This window comes from Bactrocera neohumeralis, chromosome 4, assembly GCF_024586455.1.
Source record: "Bactrocera neohumeralis isolate Rockhampton chromosome 4, APGP_CSIRO_Bneo_wtdbg2-racon-allhic-juicebox.fasta_v2, whole genome shotgun sequence".
Lineage (NCBI taxonomy): Eukaryota > Metazoa > Arthropoda > Insecta > Diptera > Tephritidae > Bactrocera > Bactrocera neohumeralis.
This window is the reverse complement of record NC_065921.1, coordinates 25,530,286-25,550,105: the sequence shown is the minus strand read 5'-3', so window position 1 is coordinate 25,550,105 and position 19,820 is coordinate 25,530,286. Positions and strand designations below refer to the sequence as shown.

The window sequence follows — 19,820 nt, the reverse complement described above, 5'->3', positions numbered from 1 at the left end:
GACTAGTTAACCGTTACAATAACAACAACAACATAGTTTTAGTTAAAGAAACTAACAATAAAGAAGAAGATGAAGCTCACTTCACATTGCTTGCGAAAAATGAAATTGACTTCTAGATCAGTGGCATAAATCCCGAAACAGTAGATTTAGTAAGACAATACATTCAAGGGTTTGTGAGATGATAGGAATCTTTCCACAGTCTAAATGAAAATGCAAAAAATTGCTTGCATTTTTGAAAGGCGCCTAAAAGCATGCACTTCAGGCTACACCATATTTGTATTTCCTCATATATGTTATTGATAGATGAAAGAAAAGAATTGGGGTTCTGCACTGCGACCTATGGTCTGCTGTGCCCTCTCCTATATCACATCACAAAGATCCAGCACTCTGAATAATTCCAGGAGCTTGCTGGGGTCGAATGAGGTGTTGTGATCGCTGTCCTTGTAGATGGATCCTGGGGTCTTGAGTCTAGTTTCTAGTTCTACAAATTGCTGAGCAAACTTAAATCAAGTGTTCTGGAATTTCCTGTTTCATGTCGCAAAATCGGCTAGTTCTACAAATTGCTGAGCAAACTTAAATCAAGTGCTCTGGAATTTCCTGTTTCATGTCGCAAAACCGGCAGTTTGCGCAAGAGACTATGCTGATGTTGGACAAGTGTTTCTTGAGGCTGCAGTGCCTTGTATAGAGCGCGACAAAGATACTAATTTTTCTCGGTGGAGGTTGATCTTATCTCTAAACCTTACTAGGTTGTAACCTCCCAGTAGTAACTTAGCATGACGCAATTCTGTCCCCTGCTGCCAGTGCCGTTCTCTCCCTCTCCCACTCTCTCCTCTGTGCCGAGCGTTACAGAGAATTTGAAAATTCTACAGTGGGCATAATTAAAAACCAAATGTAGTTTTTTCTTAAATTAACAATTTAAAAGCAAGATTTAAATTTCCTCATAGCACTTTTTATTTTAACGTATAATTGCTGTGTATTTATGCTTACATTGTCGAATGGTATATTTTCAATTAGTAAAATTTAGTTTTCTTATTAACAAAAAAATATATTAAACAATAATAAATACAATATTTCATCAAACAAAAAAAAAATTTTCATTAGCATACAAGTGAATGGTATTTTTACAACTTTCTGTTTAGTCTAAAAAAAAAACTGTTTTCGAATAAGAGAATAAAACAAGCAATATAAAAACAAAAACTGTAAAAAAACAAAAATATTACTGTACTGGCCGAGGGCTAACTGTTAATTTTCAGCAACTTAACGTGTTACCTTTTAGGCTACAATGCACTTTAGCTGCTATTTGAGAACTATAATAATTAGATATTTTTTGTTAAATTATACATTTTTCAAGTTATAGGTGCTAGTATGTTTTGCTTAGATTACTTATGTAACAACCATCGCCTTAGGTGTCTATGTACAGTAGATGGGGCACGAACGGCCGCCGTGATTGTGTATGTGGGTGCGAAATGGTGAAGCCAAACACCATTCATACCAGATTTTCTGTTTTGTAACACAACGCCAAAAATGAATTTCAATCGTTTGGCCTTTCTTCACATCCATGGGTTCCTGAGACATTGCAAATAATTAGCATAACATTTACTTAACTGTAAATCAATAACAACTCACCGCGAAGGGGAAGTACATTGGAAACCACGAAAACATGCCAGGCGTATGGGTTTGCGGATTAATGCTCAACTGAATATCCTTATAGAGTGTTGTGTCAAAGTAGCCCGCAATGCCCGTGAGCACACAATCTATTGTCACTTCGAAGCGTAAAGCTTTAAAGCGGCTATTGTCAATGGGTTTTTGTGGATTTGGGTGCACAAATTCAAATAACGATTGAGGCAAACCGATATTGAAAATATTTTTAAGTAATACAACAAAACCGCTTTCAGCATGCGTATGGTAGGTGGCTTGCTTTTGACGGCCGTGCGTCTCGTGACGCAATACTTGGCGTACACCATTTAGCAATTTCGAAGACATTATCGGGTTTATGTATGAGGTAGATTTACAGGGAATGCTTATGCCATCGGCTTTGAGTAACTTTTGTGCACAATCTAAGCATTCTGGTGATAGTTCATTATCACCAAAGGAGCCTAGCAATTCGGACACTAGAATATCGGCTGGCTCGGGTGGCGAGAATTCACGCATATCCTTGGAGAAGATATGTACATCTAAATATAAAAAATAGTGTGTAGTGTGCTGAATTTTTATTAATAAAATTGTATACCTTTATGGCTCCATAATTTTTTCGCTATGGCCGTAAGTGTGCGTATTGCATTGGGATTTTTCTCTATAATGTAGACGCGCACTTTACGCCCGGTATTTTCTGCTGCATTCAGTGCTGAACGCACAAGTGGACCACGACCTGCTCCAAGCACCATAATAACTGTCTGTAGATGATATTTATAAGCACAACTATTTTGGTTTTTTTAATTAAGCAGTATATTACCAATTTATGTTTCTTTTCCGAATCGGCAACGCGGTCAAGTAGCGCCTGTTCGATAGCGTCTTGGTAAAGCTTATATTTAGCCGGATCCTTTTCGAATACCTCATACGTGTAGCAGTCCAAATTGTCATATAAAGGTTGTAGTGGTTCTTCCAGCACATCTTCGAAACTAAAAAAATACATTTAGTTTATTTTTTTAGTTATAGGTATAATGTAGAATAAACTTACGCTTGCAATTCGTGTGTATCTGCGTGTATTTCTTGGAAACGTAGCATGTACTCCGCGTATAGTTTCAGACTGTTATCATGTACATCGGAAGAAATAATAACATTAATGCGTGCACGCATAAAATATGACAAAATCTCTTGCCACGCTTTTGGTAGTACGGGATAATTTTGCCGATTACAAATGAACATGGTTGAGGGCACTATAATTGCTTCGACTGGCTCTCCCAACCAACGTCGCACTACCTCTAAGGATGGTCGGTCACTTTCGCTTAGTTCGAGCACAACCTTAATTTTAGGATTAAAATCGGCCGCCCATCTAAAGTTGTTCCACCAATGCCATGTATCTTGTTCACCAATGCGTTCCAATTCATCATCATCAATATCACGTCGCCAGGTAGCTTGGGCCTCCTTTGAATTATACAAAGGTACTTGTACGAGCAGCAGTCCTATGCACATCGGATATGCACAGCACGTACAATTAGTTTTCTGTGGTGCGTCACTATATTAATAACTTACCTTTCACATTGCTCGATGCAATGCGTGCCATATTAAGATTACGTTCGGATTTTAAACGTAACATTGTATAACCACCATATTGTAAATGTTCCGCCCATGAAATATCACGTTTTAACACTTCTTCAGCATTACGGCGCACAACCAAGTCTTCAGCATCACAGTCTATGGTGTCTGAGAGTACATTTATTACTTTTCCATTCCAATGATCGGAAGGGAATACTAAGTCTGGATATGTGAACTCCGCCTGTTTGTCACACATGGGCGCCTCCTGGTATTCGTATGGAAGTTCGGCGGTGTTTATATGCGCCGCTATAACCGCATAACCATTTTGTTGCGCTTTCTCCAAAAGTTTTGGCAGGCTTTCATTGCCTTCTTGTAGCAAGCAAATGTAAGGCATGGTTTCTTACTTTATATTTTTACACCAATTTATTTAACATACACCGAAATTCCTTTTTTTTTTTAACAAACACCCACGTTTTACCGGCTAGACGCCACTCCATTCAAGAAAATTGCGGAAAATAACAACAATAAACATGCGGAATGAGAGAAAATGAGAGCGGGTGGCTAACGTTAGGGTTGCTAAGGCACTAATAGTTCTGGACGAGAAAAAAAGAATAAAGTTTGAATTAGTTATGTCATTAGTTAATCAAGACTTGAGATATATTCTTTTTATTTCACTAATTTAAAATAATTCTTAAACATTGGAATTGGCTTGAATTTCGGATAAAACAAAATTCAAATTATAGTAAATGTTACTTAACACTAAGCAGTTGTTGCATAAATTAAATTCGTTCTGGGTATTGTTGCAGATTAAACTCCTACTTATCCATTATAGACGCTGACATACTCAACTTATGTTCTGTTAATGAGTTCCCCCATGATACTAATCAGCTCTACAATATTCATTTAAAACAACTTTCACATTTAATTCAACAATTACTTTCATTCAAAGTCATACCCCTTATCAGCTGTTTCCCATATACCAACTATTATACTGTCACAGCTGATTAGACTGACAGTTCAATTAGAAAACAAATTAGTTTTTGCCAAACAGTCTGTTTTTTTGTAAAAGTTTGTTGATAAATTAGCTGGTGCTGATTAAAACTAAACTTAGGGTACAAGTAATGAAAGTGGGCGTTTTACGATGGCGTCCAATCGTGATATATTCTCGAAACATTTGCCAAACGTGAAATTGGCCACACGTATCGATGCCGAAGGACGTGAAGTTCAAGTGAGTAATTAATTATTAATACCATCCATATGTCAATGGACTATAAAATGTTGGTGTCATATTTTCTACGCAAAGGTGGAGAGACGTGAAGATGTAGACGCTACAGTAAAGGAGTTCGAAACATTTGATATGCTGGTTGCGGCTGGCTATTATCGGGCACGTATCAAAGGTTTATCGCCCTTTGATAAAGTTGTCGGTGGTATGACTTGGTGCATCGAATGCTGTGATTACGATGTGGACGTGGATTTATTGTTCCACGAAAACTTAACAATAGGCCAAAAAATGTGAGTAGAGGGAAAGATTGATGTATGTTTTGTATAAAAAATGTGTTCTTAATATTTGTATTTACATTTTGAATAATGTTCACTTTATTTCCAAAGCGCACTCGTTGAAAAAATTGTGTCTGTCTTGCCACAAATGAAGTGCCCTTTTCAGATAGAACCACATCAAATACAAGGACTCGAATTTCTTAGCATACATCCGGTTATACAATGGCTGGTTAAAAAATCAGTAAGCTTAAAAATTATTATTATTACAGTTAACAAAAATTATTTATGAGTGTTGATTTCCAGGTTGAAAACCGTGCTGAACGTGCACAGCGACTGAAAAAGTTTGCCATAGGGCAATTCCACAATCACTACCAATATAAAACGGATAAAGAGCAGCTGGCGAAGATACGAAATGCTTCAGCGCATATTAAGCGCATTCAAGTACTGTTTTCTATACATATGTAGCTTTTATGTGGCACCTATTAAAGTATCCCTCTCAATAGGAACTCTATAATCCTGTGCGGGCATATCAACGCAAGGATGCGGGGAATGAAGATGAGAAAACGCGTGTGCGCATGACTTTGCTAGAGTACGGTTGTGCGACTGCGCCGAGTACGACTAATGAAACCCGTTCTGGTGCGACCGATGAGGTATATAGCATTCGAAAATAAGCTTAACTCTAAAGCAAGAATAATCACTGTTTATAGTTGTGTGTGCATTTTATACTACTTTGCTTCAACTGCTTTCTTAAAAATAATTTTTTATTTATTTTTATTTTTTGCATATTCAAAACTTTGACTGGCCGTGCATACTTTCGTTGATTATGCTTTTGTGTGTTGTGCATTTGTAAACTATTTATTTCGCAGCTTGATGTGCACAAATTGCTAAAAAATCTTTCCTTAACAAACGAGGTAAAATTATAATAAATAAAATATTAATATTTATATAATAATAGTAACAAAGAGAATAACTGTCTTCATCTCACCACTTCTAGCATATCACATGCTCGCCAACACATCGCTTGGATGCCAGCGAACGCAGCGCCATGCATAGGCACTACACTGAACTGCAACAGGAAATGGAAACGGATGCCAAACAATTATCAGAACACAGTCAAATTAAAATGCTTGAAGCTTCGAAAGTCGCATTAGAACGTAAGGTTCAAAGTAATCTCGAAGAGAATAAAGAAATAGAGGCGGAATTACAAAAGCAAAAGCAACAACTGCAACAATATGTCGAACGAAAACAGGAATTGCAAGCTGAAATCGAACAGTACAAAGCAATTGAAGCGAAAGCGGATCCAGAGTGAGTGAAATAATGAAATGTTCATATCGCAGATATAAAGTGATTTTCAAAATTGCAGGCTTGTTACTAAAGTGCACGATATGTTGAAGCAACATGACCAACTAAAAAAGGAAGAGGCGGAATTCAAAGAGTTCTGTCGGCAAGATTTGGCCAATTTGCAAAAGGAAATTGAGTAAGTTTTTCTAACGGTCTTCGTGTTATATTCAACCGAGGAAGCACTGTCTAATTTAAGGAGTTCTTTCACCAGTAGTAAAGACACTTGTGGCCTTGACGCTCAGATAGTTTATGGCCTAAAACAAAGCCTGCCTACGATCCTCGTAGCGTTATACTTGTCAAAAGCTTTTAATACACTCAAACATGCAACCCTACTTGAGGACATGGAGCAATCCACGGGTCCTTCAGGGCTGAAGAGGAGGACCGTGAACTACCTGAGCGGTCGGCAATCATTCGTACCGTTTCGAGGTCAAAATTCTAAATTAAGATGAATTAAACAGGGTGGTGTGCTTTCGCCGTTACTGTTTAACTTTTAAATTTCGTAACTACCTCAATAATCAAAGGTAGTCTCCATCACCTCGTACTCGGATACTTGTGCGGTATTGACATCAGGCAATGGAATTGATGGCTGGCGTTCGAAAGTAAACGGTTATCTCTCCAACCTTTCTCGCTTTTTTTCTGCTGATGACGTTAAAATTCAGACTGTTAATAACCCTACAATTTTAGGTATTAGATTCTAAATCCTGTACTCTAATACTCCTCATATGACCGCGATAACTGTTAGTACAAAGCCCCAACAAAATGCAGTTGCAGACAAAGAAGAGTTGTTGGTAACATACAAGGCAATCGGTCGTAATTTACGCTATACCGATATGGTCGCCTGGATGTAGTGAAACACATACGAAGAAGCTTCAGACGTGTTAAAATACTGCACTCCCGACTTCTACAGAAAGCCTCTTGAAGTCTCCGGTTGAACATTTGAGCAGCGACTCCCGCAGAAAAGAAAAAGTATCTACAGAGTAACTGCTCCCACAACAGGGCACTGGCCATTTGGAGAACATGCGTCCAACATGGGTATGCCCTACAACGACATCTGCCGAGGCTGCGGAGTAGCAGGGAACAAGGAAACAATTTCCCACTTTCTCTTCGAATGCCCGGCTCTAGCACAGATCTGACACAAAACACTTGGAATCCATCAAGCACCAAACCTTGAATGGATTTCCACTAAAAGCATATCAGACATAAATAGTTTCATCGAAACCTCAAAATGGTTTGAGAGAGAAGGTGAAACGTAATAGCAGATACAGGAGGTTCTATGAATAGTGTATCAAAATGGCACATCAAGTGCTAATTGAGCCCGATAGATAACAGCGCTGCACTCCTACTTACCTACCTACCCGCATGCTTCCGGTCAAGAAACATAATGTACTCCACGCCAAGCGGTTTCTTCTGGAATGCTTTTGCAGATACTATACTTACAGTCATCTGCTTGAAGCGAAACCGCTTCCTAGAAACATCAACAGATCTTTCCTTAGTGTTTGATTACAATTTGCTATAATTTTGAGATTTTTGAACACTTCTAGGCAGGTTTTAATTAACGACGTTTGTTTGGAAACATTTAACAGTTGTTGTTGTTGTATCGACAGCACCCTGCCGTTGACAGTCTTTGGCCGGATAGAAATCCGAGTCCGTTCCGGTTACGTAGAACATGGGGGTGGGAACATTTAGCAATATTTATAGTTGCTTTTTTTTGCTGCGTGGCAACTCTTTTCTAAATTGATGCAAACTCAAGATTTTCCGAATAATTTCCGGAACATTTCTTAATTAAACTAAAAATCTCTTCTGTTGCAAATTAGCGAACTGGAAGCTTTCAATGCACAAACACCGGAGGAACAAGAAGCTGCCATCTCAAAAGAGAAAGCACAAATACAGGAATTGAAGCTGCAGATAGCCAAAAAGAATCGTAGCATTGTGGTCATGCAGCGACGGTTAGATGCCATACCCGATCGCACGGAACTAACACAGTACCAGCGACGGTTTCATGAGCTACACAATGAAAGTAAGCGCCTAATAAAAGCGAAGAATGCCAAACTATACTTATTCAATTGTTTCTACTTTCTTCTAGTGAGTGCCAAACACATAGAGACGAAGCAATACTACACGCTCTTCAACACGTTGAACGACAAGAAACGTTATCTCGAAAAGGAACTCTCACTACTCAATTCCATATGCGAAGCATACAATGAGGGCATGACCAGCGTGCAGGGTCGTGAAGAGTTCATCAAACAGTTCGAAGCAATTGTGACGGGTGTGAGGCAAACCGAACAAAAGGTGCGTCAGAAGTACAACGAGGAATGTGCGCGGCGCGATGCGCTCAACGCGGAGCTACAAAGCCTACTCGAGCTGCAGCGTCAGTATGCGGCCGCTGTGAAACAGCTGACCAAGGAGTGCCAACGTTGCGAGCAATTGCAGCAGCATTTAAAGTCAATTCGGCAAAAGTAGTTTAGTAATTAGTGGTATATATATATATAGTAGTATGTACAGTACAGTACAGTTAGCAATTTATAGCAAGAGAAAGAGAGATTTAGAGAGAAAGGCGTTTTTATGTTCAAAGAAAAGATATTGAATTGCTCTCGAAGATTTTAATGAACGATTTTGTTTTAGCTCAAAGTATGTACTCGCAGTGTGTTGTTTATATACTATATGTACATACCTTGTTTAAGCATACACATATAAGTATATTAGTAAAATTGTTTGTTTGCCAGTTCCAATACAAAAAACGTACGTATTATTATAAAGAATGTTTGGAAAGCGAGATTAAACGAAAATTTGATTCCATTTTGCTACATACTCGTATATCAGAAACTGCTAATTTAGGAAAATTACTTAATTAATTTATAATTAAACACGTTTTTAATGAAACGACAATTGTATAATTATTTAAAATACGCAAATAAATCTTTTATGAAATTTAATTATAAATAAATTATTTTAACGCATTTTGTAATTTATTCTTATTATTAAAGGCTTGTGCGTAGTTTGCTTTCTCTCATTGTGATGCGAAACTCTACGTAGGTTGTCTTTTATATTTCGGTATTTGGCAACTCTGACAACTTGATCGTAAAGTTTGACATTTTTGATGGTATGCGTACTCAGAACGTTTTGACAAACGGCCGCTACTTGTGTTATTTACAGTAACTTGAAATATTCATCATCATAAATCGTGAGTATCTTCGCACGATTATGTTTTAGAACTTACGACGTGGATTAACTCAGCAACGGTTCATCGATGAACTTAATTCAATATTTGACGATGCAACACGACGATTAAGGGCCAGTGTTTATGGATGGTATGGTGAATTCAATGGAGGTCGCAGCTTCACTCTAAGACGAATTTCAAAAAGGAGGCGCCAAAACTCAATTTTGTTCCGGAAACTATTAATGCTGTTCGCAAACCGATATTGCAAAGTCATTCATGCGACTTATCGTGAGATAGAGCCTATAAGTATTAGTGGGACCAGCACACACTAAATATTGCATAGGCATTTGACTGGAAAAAATATTTGTTGACGTTGGAGCCCACACAAAAAATACTTCGAAAAACGTCTATGAAATCGTGACATAGGATGAAGTGCGACTTTACGTGTATGAGCCCGAAAGTGAACTGCCGTCGACTATCTGGATGTTGCTGCGTTCGGAAGGCATGTTTTAGAGATACCTCAATCATAGTGTTAAAAATTCCTTCGAAAATTGGCGCAAACGCATGCAAAGGTATAGATCTTAATGGAGAATATTTTGAAAAACAATAAAGCGATTTTCGATGATTTTTGTTATTTTGTTCCGAAACTTTTTACGTCAGTTTTTATATACTTACGGACATATACATATATAGTATATATTATATACTCATTGAGTACATTGTGTCGTATGAGTAACATAATGTGTGTCGAAGACATTGCGTTACTCATACTACATGGTGTACCAAAAGGCATTATATGCAATTTCAGGATGATTATCCCATTTAATAATAGAGAAACTTCACCTTCTCCTCTGTTCAATCCGCCGTTCATTCATTTCGTTTACTGGACTTGATGTCATGGAGGGTCTTGTGCGGTTATCCTTTCAGATTAAAAGAATTCGCGCGTTTAAGTGCGCGAGTGCTGGTGATTGTAATGTATGACAGAAATCAACTTTTGCTTACTTTACTAAGCACTTTCATCTATGTGCTTCGCTATTTCTAAGGGCGGATGAATTAAAATATTATTTGGGATTTGGGTACTTTAGGCATCATGATATATTATCACCAGAAAAAGATGCTCTCTGACTACACCACAGATTCGGTATCTAGAACCATGAGAAGTTGTATTCCGAATTATATAATTTTTTATGCTTGACTCATATGCAGTAAATTGAAATGACCAGATGATATGGGAAGTAGGCTTTTTCCACTTTCACATTAAGATATACAAATTCTTATAATTGATCTAGTTTTATGAAATATCGGACGTGGTGCAAGCGATCGGTGTGTGATTGAAATTAGTTGCGTTTGAAGTCTAGTCGGTGTATTGTTCAATGGCGACGACGTAATCAAGGAATGACTTCTTGATCCATTTAGGAGGCGCCTCCGCTTCAAGAAGGCGACTGTAGGAAAGATTTTTACGAAAATATCCAAGCAGAAATTGCTTGAAGTGCAGAGCATTGTGTTCCTTGAATCATACAGGTGTTTTACGGGAGATAACAGAAGACATCCTGCTATCGGAGTGCCGTATTTGGCACTTCTTCGTCTGCGTCTCATTACATACGGGCGATCATATCAGTGCTGTATAGTAAATGCTTTTCCGGCCAATCGCCTTACATGTTGCTAATAACGTTTCTTTGTCTTTGCTCCAGGTTCTGCCTGCTAGCAACTTGAGGATTTTATTGCTGCTCTGTATTCTGGCAATAATCAGGGTCCTATGCAGAAAAATCGGTGAGATAGCTGTTTATATTTTTAAACACATCCACCCTGCTGAGCACTCCATTTAATTCTTCCCATTTTAGACCTAGAAAGAGTACGGATGATTGCCGACCGCTCAGATGGTTCATTTTCCACCTCTTTAGCCCTGGGGAGAATGGATTGTTTGATATTTTCTATTAGTGGTGCTAAGAGGAAACTCCTCCCACATAGTTACTTTTGATTTAAGTCCCGACTATAAGGGCATTTACGAAGCTAAGTGCTAGGTACTTTTTACCGAAGCCATGTTGTTGTGCTGCTAGACTAAGATGATGGGTGAAGATCGGAATAACAAGGCTTCAAGACCTCAAGGCCTCAGACGACGGCGGTTTCCCAGGCTTTAGTGGGGGAACTCTTCCGACTTTCCACACATCGGATAGATGAAGAGTGGTTAGCGGCAGATTGAAGAACTTTCTTAGGTATTTTACTCCCATCGAGTCTAGACGCCTTATTTATTCCGACTGGACCAATGGATTTCGACGTTTTTTATATTTAAAATAATAGTTATTTAAATAATAAATATAAATAAATAGAAACGAAAATTTATAATTCTATTCTACATAGAATTAACTAGCCGAGGTCAGCTCTTCATAAAAACATATTAAAAAACGGGTCAATCTTGGCAGCACAAAGAAAATCCTCTTCATTTGTCAATGAATTTGAAAGAAATTGAAATATAAAAAAATATTTATTATCACTGTGGCTATTCGATATTTGAAAATCAGTTTTACTCACCTCTAGTTAAGTTCAAGAACCAAACACAGTAATCTATAGCCATGTCTTCTACTCCTTGTTTATCGTCTGTATTGGAATCCCATATACGCGCCAAAATAGTTGGAAATACCTTTAGCAAAAGCAAGAAGTAGAACACGAGCTTCAGCTTATCTTGATAGCTCGCCATATTCACTTTTTCGAGTTTTTCGTAACTTTTCGCAGCGATGGAGCTTAGCTAACTATGTAGGCAAGCTACTGAATATATCTTCCGTTAGCGTAAAAATATGGATCAACTTAAATGGTAGCGTGTCCAATGCTTTGAAGCGGAACATTTTTAGTAATCGGCTTACTGTGATTATTTAAGAATCGGTTTGCCTTTTTACGAATTTGGAAACAGGTGAAGGTTTCGAGAAAAAATATTTTTAAAAATTTTTCTGCATTGAAAATTATATCGCAAAGAATCCAGTGTTCGCCTCTGTCAGTATAAGTATGGATGCCAATTCTATTATCATTCAACGACCTCTAGATGAGAACTTAGCACGTTTTTCCACAACCTTTTAGCATTTACCATGTTCATAATTACATTCCGTAAGTTGCACCAAGAGCTAAGGGATTAGTGAACCTTTTGACATCATATGCACGAATATTATTTTTAGGAACTCAACGAAAGAAGGTAAAAATATACACACAGACAGCACTTATACGATAAAGTAAGCGGAAACCTAGGTTTGTTAATTCAGAGAAAATACATGCCCACATGTAAGGGTGGTTCCAATTCGAGGTTCCCTACTTTTTTAAAGAAAAAACACAGTAACTTCAAATTTAAAATAAAGAATATTCTTTGATATTTATTTTTTGGAGATTATCTCTTTCAAATGTTGGCCGCGGCTACGTCTCAGATGGTCAATTCGTTGATTTCAATTTTAGATGATTCGTTTGGACATTTCGACTAGTAATTGGTGAATGACAAGAGTTTTGTTTTGCTCTAAGGCTTGGATTGAAGCGGGATTGTCCGCATAGACTTTACACTTTACATATATCCAAAGCAAGCAGTCTAACGGTGGGTTATCGCACGTTCTTGGTGGCTAATCGACTTTGATTGATACGATGTGTGGAAAGTGTTGGCCTCTTGTTGAAGCCAAATGTCACCGAGATCACGATCTTCAATTTCAGGCATCAAATAGTCGGTTATCAGGGTGTGATAACGGTTACCATTGACGGTTACTTTCTTACCGGCATCATGTTTGAAGATATCAGCTGAAAATCATACATTGAAGAACTTTCTGAAGAGAAGGGAAAAGTGACAACCCCGCAAAACACAGAATATACAGCAAGAAAACTGGCAATATCGCTTTTGTCGTTTTAAAGTATTTTTCTAAAATATTTCTACTTAATATCCGCGAAATGTTAGAAAGTGGTGAGTTCACAATTAGGTGTATTTTACTGCTGCTTGTCACTGATAATAACTGTGCCACTTTAGATTTGATCGGGGTATTTTCCCTACATGCTAAATATCGGTTAATTTACTAGTTACCACAGTTACCCAAGAACGTTACCAAAGATTTTTTTAAAGTTTTAAGATTTTTTTATATTAAATTGACAAATTTAACTGAAACTTGTTTTGGTGTTTGACAATATATGTATATTCTAAAGTAAACGGTTATCTTTCCGACCTTTCTCGCTCGATCGCTGCACGAAACCTAACACTCACTAAATCCACAGCGATCATATTCACAAACTGGTTGAAGGAGTACAGATTTGACTTTAATATTTTTGTTAAAATCAAACTGTCAATAACCCTAAGTTTGTACTAGGTGTGACCCTCGACAGCCATTATTGCCAAAGTACAGGACTGCAACAAAACCCTCAAGTCGCCAGTCGGCAGCACATGGAGAACAGACAAAGAATCGTTGTTGGCAACATGCAAGGCAATCGGACGGCCGGTCCATGCAGCTCAGCTCTCAAGGCTATTCCGAAGAGTGCTTTCCGTGACGCACTGCATCGACGCAGAAGGACCTATTTTGAAAGTTTTTAAAAAATTGTAACCATTGGTTCAATAATCGACTCAGTCCTATTACTTTCCGGACAAACACTGTGTATGTAAGTAGATATGTTTGTGCTTTTATGATGCGGCATCGTCTTTCAACACATTTTCCTACCAGACTGTCTGTGCGAATGTATGTGTGTTTATATGTATATTAATATGTTTTCCGAATAAAATGTGATTTAGTCATCCGATGAGATATTTAAGCTCTATAGAGAAGCGAAGCAACAAACAGTATGTGTTTTTTTCTGCGTACGTATTTGGCGGCGCTGGCGTGTAAAACATTCAGCCATCCAGCGTCCTGTATACTCGTACAAATAAGTGTTTAGGTATGGCTGTGTCAGGGTATATGGTACATGAAATTCGACGCTAGCTCGTGATTGTTCATTGTAAATTTTATTTTGTATTTTTCGTAGAATATTTTAATTTGCTCTCAAGTGCCATGACGCCCGCATTTTTGCGTATTTCATGCCTTTGGTGTTCTTTTATATGTATATTGATTCAACATATTTTTTTCATACAGACATACTACTATTGGAAAAGGATTCTCACCAAATTTATTTAATTTACCTCATAGATTGATCAATATTTTCGATTAAAAGCTTGCAATTAGAACTTTGATTCACTTATTCAGTATCTGGGGGCTAGACCAAAATGGTACATACTCGTATTTGTTATATTAAAGTTCATTATAAATATAAAAAAGTTGAAGTTTGATTCGAAATACGAAAATACTTTTTCGACTACCCAATATATGCCGCAAGCAAATTGAAAACATGCTTCGAGTCACTCACACGCACATACATTACATTTGTATGGTTTCGTTTGAATGGCGCTTGATTTCGAGTGGCGAGTAGGCGGTTGTTGCGGCTTCTCTTTGTTTTGCTGCCTGCATTTTGTTGGTCCACAGTGCATGCACACGTCACTGAGATGGACAAACAAGTGGGCAGATAAACAGACAGACAGATGGACAGGCGAGCACAGATGGACATGCGGAGAGACATGCACAATAATACGAGTACAAGAGCAAAGTGCAGATTAAAGTGGAATGGTCACTTTAGTGCATGACAAAAATGCAAAAACAACTACAGCAATACCTACAAACAAAACGAATTTTTTTACAATAGTAATTATGGGTGATTCCCGCAGCCGCCATGTAAGTATGCCATAAAAAAGGTCGAGTTTTTACGCTGCTTCGTTGATCGCTGCTGTATTTTTATTGTTATTTTACTACACTGATTCATTTATTGCTTAATTGAAATCACATTTTAAAGTATGTAATAATTTCAAGCTATTGTGCGGCGGTTACCTTCATCACTTATGACCTTATGGTGATTTGTGCTTGTATTTATGCATAATACAAATCAAATTGATGTGAGATCTCAGTATTTTCGCTTTTTACTGTACATAAGTAGTGTTTTACTACTGTGATCAAATTGAAAGGTGAGTTTTGTCCATTTTATCTCCTTCAAATTAATACCCTTCCACTGCAATACACTTACGCCAACGAATTGTCCAGTAATCATAGCACTTGGAAAAATCCTCCGTCGTGATGGCCGATCAGAGCCTTCTTCCATTCAGCTTTTATATCCTCTATTGAGTCAAAACGGTGTCCTCGGAGTGGTCATGTGAATTTGCTGAATAGCCAGAAGTTACACGAAGGTAAATCAGGCGAATGCGGTGGTTGCGGCATGAAAATAGTTGAAAATTTGGCAAAATGATCGCGAATAACCAATGCAGTATGAGATGGTGCATTATCGCACTTCTTTGTTCAATAAATTCAGACTTAGTAAAAATCAAAGAATTCACTTTTAGAGCTTCACAAAACTAATATTTTGACATAAAATTTAGCATAGATGTCACTAACAGTACTATCAACTTACAGAAAAAAAATTTACTGATTCGAAAAACACGCGAAGTATAAATTAAAAATTCACCTTTCAATTTGATCACAGTAGTAAAAACACTAGGTTAGGGCTGTTGCGCGCTATCAATATTAGTTATTAAAATCTTTAAATAAAATAAAAATCTCGCCAAATACCAATCATTTGCTCGTATTTAAATGGAAACTGTGTATTTGATTACATTATATTATATAAGGTTACGCATACGCCCCACCATCTAGAGTACACCATGCAGTTTGACGGGGCGTATGTGTAGCCATTGGAATGAGAATACAAGATGCATTCCAAAGTAAACAGGACTTAAAAAAAAGAACAAATGCTTTTTTCGGCAAAATTAATTTATTTTATTCAAAATAGTCTGCTTCAATACAGCTTTTTGCGCGGCCCAAAAGCATCTTGAACGAGTGTTTTAGCTCGTTGGCCGGTATGGCCGCCAGTATGCCGGTGCAAGCCTTTTGAATGGCCTCTACGTCTGCATAACGCTTTCCTTTCATGGACAAATGCATTTATCCGAAAAGAAAGAAGTCGCATGGTGCCATATCGGGTGAATACGGGGATGGTTAATGGTTAAAATGTGATTTTGGTCAAGCCCAAATGTTCGGTCAAAATGCGATAAATCGATGTTTTGAAGATGTTCAATTCCATTTCCATGAATTTCAATGATGATTTCGGCTGATTTTTGATGATGGATGATGATTTTGATGATGGAATTTCCGGTGATCACAGACTTTGTTCGAAGCTCATTTTCGCACCGATGACACAAACATACTGACACTTAAAACGCAATAACTTTACTTCCAATTAATGAAATGTCATGAATTTTCACTGGACAATCGATAAAGATAGCAGATTCTAACGGACCAGTCATATAGATGGCGCCACCAGGGGGCGCTAGATTCAAAAAGTCCTGTTTACTTTTGAAAGCTCCTTGTGCGGTCTATAAATTTTCATATTATTTTTTCGATCAGATAAATCTCTTTCCATTAGAGCAAAGTTTAGCAATTTAAATACCAAAAGGACATGGTACAAACAAAAGCATTTCGAGGGTAAGCATGGTATTGTTATTGCAGCACCAGAAAACATGTTCCAGATATTGTAATAAAATGTTCCCTGGGTTTCATAAAGTACCTCATATGCACACCAATCATATGGAGTAAACTCTGCCATATGTTCGAAAATCTTTATATTAGTTATGTGGGTGCTAGGTCAAGTTTTCGCTCAATTCTATTTAGTTTAGGCATGTCCCTCATTTTCATTGCGTTAACTTGCATATTAGCCGATATATGCGGTATTAAGTCAATCTGCTGTTCCATAAAGTTTACATTATGTATAAGGGGGCTCCGCGACGTATTGACCCGATTCAACACATTTGTAGCACACAGATATACTACTATCAGGAAAGAATTATGAACAATTCTCAATATTTATTTCAGAAGCATTTATAGTCAGGTTACATATTTATTATACCCAAGTCGATAGTCATAATACTATGAAGTACCTAAATCTCCACAGAAAACAGTGCTGCCAAATTTTCCCACTTCAATGCACTCTCGCACTCGTTTCGATAAATTGCTCAAATATTTTCGGTATCTACATTTAAGGTAAAGTACGTCATTCACAAATTTTCGGCAATAGTCGGTGTTCTAGATATGATCCTACATATGTATGCCGCTGAATGTCTACGCAATCATCGAAACTGATTTAAGTACTTAAGTTACTGCTTAATGCTGTTGACAACTAACTGTTTCACTTTGCTAATTTGGCAACTAGGATCTAATTGCGGTAGTGAGGAACTGTTAAGTGAGTGAGCAGCAACTAGTGGTACCCAAAAACATATATTCAAAAGGCAAAAGCCGACATCGAGATGTTTGGTTTCTGCCTGCTAACGGGGTAATGAGGTAGTTAAGTAACGATTTAAAGTCACAAGCGTACACAAAGTTAGCCTGCCAATCCACTAACTGAGATGCAGACATACATAAGATAGCTTGTATGTATACAGGGTTTGTCCGGAAAGTAATAGGACTGATTTTCTTCCGCCGCGTGTTTCTGTGAGTGGTGCAAGCCGAAAATACAGCGTTCGCTAGAGCAATTGAATTCTGTGTGAAACTCGATAAATTTGCGCCAGAGACGTTTGATATGATCAAGCAGGCTTACGCAGGTGTTGCTTTAGCAAGAAGTGGCGTGTTTCGGTGGCACCAGGACTTTTGGAGGGAAAGGGAAGAATGAGCAAATCCAAAGTGAAAACGTAGCTCATTGACGCTGATTTGTGCCCCCGCCCCAACGGAAGAGAAGGACGATGTAACTAAAGATGCCTTCTATGAGCACTTGGAGCGCACCTATAAGTGCTTGGCGACTTTAAAGCCAGGTTGGACAAAGAAGGTATCTTTGGCACAACGGTCGGTAAATTCAGCCTCCACGAGGAAACGTCCCCAAATGGGTTGGGGCTGATCGCCGGGGCTCGAAATATGGTTATTTGTGGTACTAGGTTCCAGAGAAATTAACCAAGCTACCTGTTGGTCTCCGAATTGAAAACCCACCAACCAGGTCGATAATGTTGTGATAGGCGAAAGACACGTCTTCAGTGTTTTAGAGGTGCGTACGCTCCGAGGTCCTAACATCGACTCGGACTACTATCTTATAGCAGCCAAGACACGGACCCGCCTCTGTGCCGTAAAAAACACACGTCAACAAACACAAGGAAGGTTCGACGTCGAGAAGCTGTACTCAAAACAGACAGCCGAACATTTTTCTTGCAATCCTGCTCTCTGAGAGCACTCGTCAAAAACTCGGTGTAAGGGAACTGTGAGACGGCATTTCAAGCTCCTTACGTAGTGCAAGCGAAACCATTGGTTTTCGGAAAAGTCGAAAGCTGGTACTACGAAGAGTGCAGTGTCGCAGCGGAGAGAAAACAATTCTAATTCTTGGAAACGACCCTTGAAAGAAGAATCGCAACGCACCACCTCTTCGTCAATTTCAAAGCTGCTTTTGACAGCACGAAATGGAGTTGCCTTATGCCGCTATGTCTGAACTTGGTATCCCCGCAAAATCAAAGCGGCTCTGTAAACTGACATTGAGAAACACTAAAAGCTCCGTCAGAATCGGGAAGGACCTCTCCGAGATATTGATATCATCGGCCTCAACACCCGCGCCGTTAGTTCTGCCTTCTCCAGGCTGGACAAGGAAGCAAAAGAAATGGGTCTGGCAGTGAACGAGGGCAAGACGAAATATCTCCTGTCATCAAACAAACAGTCGTCGCACTCGCGACTTGGCAGCTCACGTCACTGTTGACAGTCATAACTTCGAAGTTGTAGATAATTTCGCCTATCTTGGAACCAGTGTAAACACCACCAACAATGTCAGCTTGGAAATCCAACGCAGGATAACTCTTGCAAACAGGTGCTACTTCGGACTGAGTAGGCAATTGAGAAGTAAAGTCCTCTCGACGAACAAAAACCAAACTCTATAAGTCACTCATTATTCCCGTCCTGCTATATGGTGCAGAGGCTTGGACGACGACAACTAATGAGTCGACGTTGCGAGTTTTCGATAGAAAAGTTCTGCGAAAGATTTATGGTCCTTTGCGCGTTGGCCACAGCGAATATCGCATTCGATGGAACGATGAGCTGTATGAGATATACGACGACATTGACATAGTTCAGCGAATTAAAAGACAGCGGCTACGCTGGCTAGGTCATGTCGTCCGAATGGACGAAAACACTTTAGCTCTTTAGGAACCAAGTGGAGAAGGACCCGGCTTCGCTTGGAATATTCAATTGGCGCCACGTAGCGAAAAAAAGAAACGAGTGGCGCGCTGTTCTTAACTTGGCTATAATCGCTTTAGCGGTGTCTACACCAGTAAACAAGAAGAAGAAGAAATTCTAATGGGTCTCAATGGGAACGTTGATTCTTCTTTCTCACATATTAACGATAATCTACTTAAATACGGTTAAATCTTGTCTTGTCTTCAGACTCAGACAGTATGCTGACCATAGGAGCCTCTGCAACGTCATACAGTGCTGGGATCAGAATTGTTCACTGGTAGAGAAGGTACGTCACAGGGGCAAGAACTCCGCTCTGAAAAACTAATTTAAAATATTTATAGATTTTAATACAGAAACAAACATAGCTGTAATACACGGAACATTATTCCAACTTAAAAATGTAGTCAAACAAA

At 38.5% G+C, this 19,820-nt stretch overlaps 2 protein-coding genes across 3 annotated transcripts; one reads left to right on the top strand and one right to left on the bottom strand.

Moving 5' to 3' along the window:
- Positions 1–927: 927 nt before the first annotated feature.
- Positions 928–3,704, bottom strand: LOC126755966 (protein arginine N-methyltransferase 5). The gene is made up of 6 exons (XM_050468706.1): positions 3,193–3,704; positions 2,678–3,122; positions 2,453–2,618; positions 2,231–2,393; positions 1,627–2,174; positions 928–1,566 (listed from the first exon to the last, which is right to left on the bottom strand). Exons 1-6 carry the CDS (start codon positions 3,587–3,589, stop codon positions 1,411–1,413), a joined length of 1,875 nt encoding a protein of 624 aa, XP_050324663.1. The 5' UTR covers positions 3,590–3,704; the 3' UTR covers positions 928–1,410.
- A 512-nt stretch (positions 3,705–4,216) lies between these two features.
- Positions 4,217–8,980, top strand: LOC126755607 (coiled-coil domain-containing protein 93). Of its 2 annotated transcripts, XM_050468303.1 has the most exons (10): positions 4,217–4,423; positions 4,499–4,707; positions 4,804–4,933; positions 4,996–5,133; positions 5,196–5,342; positions 5,559–5,603; positions 5,687–5,997; positions 6,056–6,169; positions 7,848–8,050; positions 8,117–8,980. In XM_050468303.1, the coding sequence occupies exons 1-10, from the start codon at positions 4,337–4,339 to the stop codon at positions 8,491–8,493; spliced, it is 1,761 nt and encodes a 586-aa protein (XP_050324260.1). In that variant the 5' UTR covers positions 4,217–4,336; the 3' UTR covers positions 8,494–8,980. The 2 variants fall into 2 exon arrangements, with proteins under 2 accessions (XP_050324260.1, XP_050324261.1); XM_050468304.1 differs by lacking the exon at positions 5,559–5,603.
- Positions 8,981–19,820: the final 10,840 nt, after the last annotated feature.